The sequence below is a fragment of the Trichomycterus rosablanca genome, chromosome 4, assembly GCF_030014385.1.
Source record: "Trichomycterus rosablanca isolate fTriRos1 chromosome 4, fTriRos1.hap1, whole genome shotgun sequence".
In the NCBI taxonomy this organism is placed as follows: domain Eukaryota; kingdom Metazoa; phylum Chordata; class Actinopteri; order Siluriformes; family Trichomycteridae; genus Trichomycterus; species Trichomycterus rosablanca.
The window spans coordinates 49,496,133-49,503,079 of record NC_085991.1 but is presented as its reverse complement, the minus strand read 5'-3'; the positions used below and the strand labels follow the sequence as shown (position 1 = coordinate 49,503,079).

At 39.4% G+C, this 6,947-nt stretch overlaps 1 protein-coding gene across 1 annotated transcript; it reads left to right on the top strand.

Moving 5' to 3' along the window:
- Positions 1-1,865: 1,865 nt before the first annotated feature.
- LOC134311970 (uncharacterized) lies at positions 1,866-5,325 on the top strand. Its single transcript, XM_062993622.1, has 5 exons — positions 1,866-1,875; positions 4,135-4,458; positions 4,561-4,830; positions 5,131-5,232; positions 5,312-5,325. Exons 1-5 carry the CDS (start codon positions 1,866-1,868, stop codon positions 5,323-5,325), a joined length of 720 nt encoding a protein of 239 aa, XP_062849692.1.
- The last annotated feature ends 1,622 nt before the right edge of the window (positions 5,326-6,947 follow it).

Below are 6,947 nucleotides of genomic sequence, written 5' to 3'. Positions count from 1 at the left end.
CACTGACACACCCCCATACCATGACAGACCCTGGTACTGACACCCCCCATACCATGACAGACCCTGGTACTGACACACCCCCATACTATGACAGACCCTGGCACTGACACCCCCCATACCATGACAGACCCTGGTACTGACACACCCCCATACCATGACAGACCCTGGCACTGACACCCCCCATACCATGACAGACCCTGGTACTGACACACCCCCATACCATGACAGACCCTGGCACTGACACCCCCCATACCATGACAGACCCTGGTACTGACACACCCCCCATACCATGACAGACCCTGGCACTGACACACCCCATACTATGACAGACCCTGGCACTGACACCCCCCCATATCATGACAGACCCTGGTACTGACACACCCCCATACCATGACAGACCCTGGTACTGACACACCCCCATACCATGACAGACCCTGGCACTGACACACCCCATACTATGACAGACCCTGGCACTGACACACCCCATACTATGACAGACCCTGGCACTGACACACCCCCATACGATGACAGAACCTGGCTTTTTGACTTATTACTGGACTGTTACTGATAACAGTCTGGATGGTCCTCTTCGTCTTTGGTCCAAAAAAGACCTGAAATGCTGATTCATCTGACCACAATACACATTTCCACTGTGTGATGGCCCATCCTAGATGCCTCTGAGCCCAGAGAAGTCGACGCCACTGCTGAACATGGTTAACATAAGGCTTCTTTTTTGCACAGTAAAGTGTTACGTATCATTTGTGCAGTAACTCTGTATTGTAGAGCTTGATAAAGGTTTGATAAACTAATCGCTCACCCATGTGGTTATATCAGATATTGTTGAGTGGCGGTTCTTGATGCGGCGCCGTCTGAGGGATGGAAGATCACGAGCGTTCAGCTTAAGCTTGCGCTCTTAGCCTTTATGCACTGAAATTCCTCCTGATTCCTTGAATGGTTTAATAATATTCTGCACTGTGGAGGGAGAAACATGCAAATCCCTTCCAATCTCTGTTTGAGGTTCATTGTTTTTACACATTTCAATCATTTTCTCACACATTTGTGGACAAACTGGATCCTCTGATCATCTTTACTCATCAGAGACTCTCAGCCTTTCCTGGATGCTGCTTTTGTACCAAACCATTATTACAATCGCCTGTTTGGAATCACATAATTATTTAGTTTTTTCACCTCATTACTAGTCCTAAATTGCCCCATCCCAACTTTTTTTGAAATGTGTTGCAGGCCTGAAATGCAGGAATGGATGTTTATTAATAACTGAAATAAAGTTGAGCAGATAAAACATGAAATATCTCAGGTTCATCCTGTCTGACATCAAATAAAAGTCAAAGTAAATGTAAGAAACTCTGTGTTTTTATTTTATTTGCATTTTCCATACTGTCCCAACTTTTTCTGATTTGGGGTTGTATATCCTGATAGGAAAATGTAATTAATCATATAAATAAATAGGCAGTACGAGTAAACTGACCACTTGTATTAGTTGTAGCTTTGTGCACAGTACTGAGTTCCACTTTGTTAGATTTTATTCACTTTATGAAGCTGTGCATGTTAACTGAGAACGCCTCTAAACCATGTTCAGTTGAAATGCTACGTGAAGGGACTATGTATAGACCTTCTACCAGCATTTTGTTTGTGGCATTTACCACCTACATTATTCATAGGTTTGTACACATCAGATGAGTAGTGAATAAGGAAGTGTTTTTTTTTTTCTTATCCTTTAACTCTCGAGTCGCCTGTTAGCCTGCAGCTGGAGGAAACAATCATTCACTTAGACAGCGATGCAAACACGAGGATTTAATACATATCATGGACACCGTGGGTCCCTCTGTGGAATACTGTTGCTTGGAATGCTTCTGGGTATGTACCTGTATAACTACATCATATAGACAGATCAGAAGAAAAGATATGAAGGACTGTCGGCTTGTAGTTTTATGAATTATTTACAGCAGTGATAATATCTATAATGATTTGATTGCGTTTATGTAAACAACCATAATGTATCATCTCTATATTATCTCTATATATCATATTATATCTCTATATTAGTGCAAAGCTGGAAGAATTTGGAGTGTACCACAATTAAAAAAACTCAAATCAACAAAAATCTGTATTGACTGAGTGAACAAGCTGGATTATCTATAATCAAATAAGTTATAGTTAAAAACACAAAATTCAATAATAAAACAAACAATAATAATAATAAAAAAGATCTGGACCCTTTCCTAAAATAATAAGATGAATTTACCCAGTAAGGTTCTTTTTTAAAAGTGGTCTTTTGTTGACTTACTTCACTCAACAGTTGTTCAGTGGGGTTTATGTAAAATGGCTGAAATTGTGATAGCTTGATTCTGTGGTCGTACAATTTTTATTGTATTGCATTCTGCTAAAACATCTAGCCATTTTAACTTCACTGATCAGCCATAACATTAAAACCACCTCCTTGTTTCTACACTCACTGTCCATTTTATCAGCTCCACTTACCATATAGAAGCACTTTGTAGTTCTACAATTACTGACTGTAGTCCTTCTGTTTCTCTGCATGCTTTGTTAGCCCCTTTCATGCTGTTCTTTAATGGTCAGGACCCCCACAGGACCCCCACAGAGCAGGTATTATTTAGGTGGTGGATCATTCTCAGCACTGCAGTGACACTGACATGGTGGTGGTGTGTTAGTGTGTGTTGTGCTGGTATGAGTGGACCAGACACAGCAGTGCTGCTGGAGTTTTTAAACACCTCACTGTCACTGCTAGACTGAGAATAGTCCACCAACCAAAAGTATCCAGCCAACAGCGCCCCGTGGGCAGCGTCCAGTGACCACTGATGAAGGTCTAGAAGATGACCGACTAAAACAGCAGCAATAGATGAGCGATCATCTCTGACTTTACATCTACAAGGTGGACCAACTAGGTAGGAGTGTCTAATAGAGTGGACAGTGAGTGGACACGGTATTTAAAAACTCCAGCAGCGCTGCTGTGTCTGATCCACTCATACCAGCACAACACACACTAACACACCACCACCATGTCAGTGTCACTGCAGAATGATCCACCACCTAAATAATACCTGCTCTGTGGGGGTCCTGACCATTGAAGAACAGCATAAAAGGGGGCTGAAAAAGTATGTAGAGAAACAGATGGACTACAGTCAGTAATTGTAGAACTACAAAGTATAAGACAAAGAGAGCATGAGAAAACACAAAACATAGTTCCATTGAGCTTCAGATCTCGACAGATTCCCTGAAACTTATAACAATATTATGAACAGTAGATGGCAAAAGACTAAATTATTTGCAGTCTTGCGTTGAGAAATGTTTTTGAACCAATTGGCTCTCCTAAAATTTGGCACAAAGTGGTGAGCCACGACCCACTATTGTTTGTACAGACTGATCCTTTGGTCGATCCATTTACACACAATCAAGATTCCCTCACCTGTTAACAATTTACCTGCTTGTTGTGGAACACTGTAACTTATATAAATGATCTAATAAATAGAATAAAGTTGATTAAAATTAAAAAGGATTTCCAATGTTTTCACTACTTTTCTCAGCTAAATAATGTTTGTTTGTTTATTAGGATTTTAACGTCATGTTTTACACTTTGGTTACATTCATGACAGGAACGGTAGTTACTCATCACACACAATTCATCAGTTCACAAGTTTAATATCAAACACAGTCATGGACAATTTTGTATCTCCAATTCACCTCACTTGCACGTCTTTGGACTGTGGGAGGAAACCGGAGCACCCGGAGGAAACCCACACGGACACGGGGAGAACATGCAAACTCCACACAGAAAGGACCCGGACCGCCCCACCTGGGAATCGAACACAGGACCTTCTTGTTGTGAGGTGACAGTGCTACACCCTCAGTTAAATAAACATTTAGGAAAATTAAACGATCACAGATTCTTTTTTTTACTGCATTTCACACAGACAGACAGATGGACAGACAGAAAGATCGAAAGATTTTAATTTTAAGGCTGTCATTATATTTTGAGCAATTTACCCGATTTGTTTGTTTTAGTACTAAAGTCTCAGTAATTACATTAATTAAATACAACCTAAATAAGCTAGGAATGACCCTGCTTCTCAATCTTTTATGTTTCACCCTCTGCAGGTCTGTGTGAGGTTGTGGCTGGTGAGAGAGAGACAGTTTACAGAGCTACTGGGAGCTTCCTGAATTTATCACTGAACCATTCAAAACAATCAGTGTCATGGGTTGATTGGGAATACAATCAGAAAACTTTCTATAAGTACTCAAGCCCTAATTATTCAGTTGTGGAAAGAAAGTTCAGTGGAAGGGTGAAGGAGAACCAGATTCAGATTGGAGTAACTGTTCAAGATCTTAAACCCAGCGACTCTGGATTGTTCACCATTGTTGCAGAAGCAAAAGGACCTGCAAAACAGCTTCCAACTCAAGAATTTGAAGTGTTTGTTCAAGGTGAGTACAATTGTTTGTGTGTGTGTGTGTGTGTGTGTGTGTGTGTGTGTTGCTAATAAAACTGCAGTGATTGCTAATTATTTTTTTTTACTATATGTTTAGACTCCATAACCAGTGTTAAGATTGAGAAGAATCAGACGTGGCTGGTCTTCACGAACAGCTGTATGATTAGTGTGAGTTGTGAAGCACTTGGAGCTGAGAGCGTCTCCTACAGGTGGAGCGGATATAAAGATGATGATGGAGCTCAGCTGAACTTCAGTCTCTCACCAGCAGAAGAAGAAGTTACACTGAACTGCACTGCAGCCAACAAAGTCAGTACCAGCTCTGCTACAGAGAGACTCACCTGTACACAACTTATACACACTGAACCAGGTATGATCACATCCTTTCACCCCTAATGAATGAAATCATAGAATATAACAAGACTTTATTTAATCAATTGGTTAATATGTGTGTGTATGTATGTATACATTAGATTTAGCAGGTATTCAGACCCTTTGACTTTTAAATTTTTTTTTAATTAATGAAAAATAAAAAACTGAAATATTTTGTTCACAAAAGTATTCAGAATTGTGGAATATGCATCTTTTTGGCCTTAATTATCCTTGTGACCAGTGAAGTATGTTGCGAGTTTTAACTGGTTTACATGCATTGTGTAAATTGTGTTTGCAGATAGAAGAATTGAAACGTGGATTGCTGCTGCAGCAGGAGGGGGAGCGGCTGCTCTTACTCTTCTGATTATTGCTCTGTGCTGTTGGAGGAAATTTCGCAAAAGTGAGTTCAGTGTGACACAAATACACTAACATACACTCAACTACAGAACTAATAAACCCTTGTTAACTGTTTGGTGCAGGGTGGTCATCATGAAAAACCACTTTGTTTATTCTCATTCCTCAAGTTCTGTTGATGTTTAAAGAGGGAACCTCTAGATTTTCTAAAGGTTTAATGTTGTTATGGGGACAGTTAAAAAGTAGAAGACAGGAAGTGCTTTAAGAACTGTAGCTTTTTTTGCAAAGCTGGGGCTGCATGGTAGTTGGAGGTGTCCTTTCAAAACTGCTTACCAAGTGATTCAAGTTGTTTTTTTTAAGTATACATTTTTAACTGCAGATAACATGCTACAGAATGAGAATTTTTAAAAACAATAATAACAGCCCTGCTTATAGTACAGTATTGGTCAACAGTATCCGGAGACTTTACAATGAACTTGTACAATGAACACCGTCATTTTTAAGGCAATGACAGCCTTTACTCTTTTTTGGGAAGGCTTTCCACAGGATTTTGGACTGTTTCTGGGGGAATGTATGACTATTCAGTCAAAATAACACTTGAGGTCAGGCACCCATGTTAACGGGGTTAAAGGTCAGGTCTCTGTTTCCCTGCAGCAAACTTGTCAAACGAAACCATGTGTTTACTAACATTTGTGAACAGGGGAACGGTCATTTTTGGTCGCCCAGTTGTGGTCAATGCCTTAGTTGTTTCTAATGAACTAATGGTAGACATGGACATTTGTTATAAGTATTTATAACCAACCACAGCGACCCTGTGAAATAAAGTGGCACCAATTTTAGAAGTGATTGACAATCAATCACTCACTTTCTTACCTATTTGATTATTCTAGCTGATCTAACATATCACCCAAATGCTTGAACAAAATGTTAGCCAGAAAATCACTGTATTGCTTTTATATTGTCAAATAATTAGAATTCTGAAAACCAGTCAGTTTGTTTAATATAAATGTCATTTAATTTTATTATAATATAAAGTTTGTTTAATATAAATTATATAAATTAAATAGAATATAATTCTTTAGACATCTGGCTGGTCGCTGACACTCAGTGCTATGTGACCCAGGTAATGGGCTAGTTTAAAAGACTGCTGCACCTTCAAGGAGCTGTTATTATTAATTATTATTATTATTGTTCTTGTTGTTATATTTAAATTCCGTTAAATTGTTTGGTTAAAAAGCTTTTATATTTTTTTTACTGAATGTATTTGTCTGTTGGTATAATCTTTCTAACAGATAGAAGTGATGCTGATGTTCCAAATACACTGTATGCAGATGTTAATGACATCAAGGCAACTAAACATGTAAGTACCCTGTATATTTCTGCTTCTGTGTACTTTTATGTGTGCCCTGTGATGAACTGGTGACCTGTCCAGGGTGTTTCCTACATTTTGCCAAATGAATCAGACCTACTTCAACCCTGATCAGGATGAAGCTAACAGACAGTGATGCAAGACAATTAACAGACAATTAATACATGAATAAGCTAAGCTGAGATGAGGGACAGGAGGTCTGAGGTTACATACAGATCCTTCTAACATACACCTGGGCATTGTACGGGCCGTGGGCCACATCTGGCCCTTTGGTTGTATCTGAATGGCCCGCATGAGGTCAGGGGCAATAAGAAATCAGACATGAATAAGAACATCATACATGCAATACAGTGGCATTGTTTTTATTTTTAAGGTTCTGCTATTTTTCAATT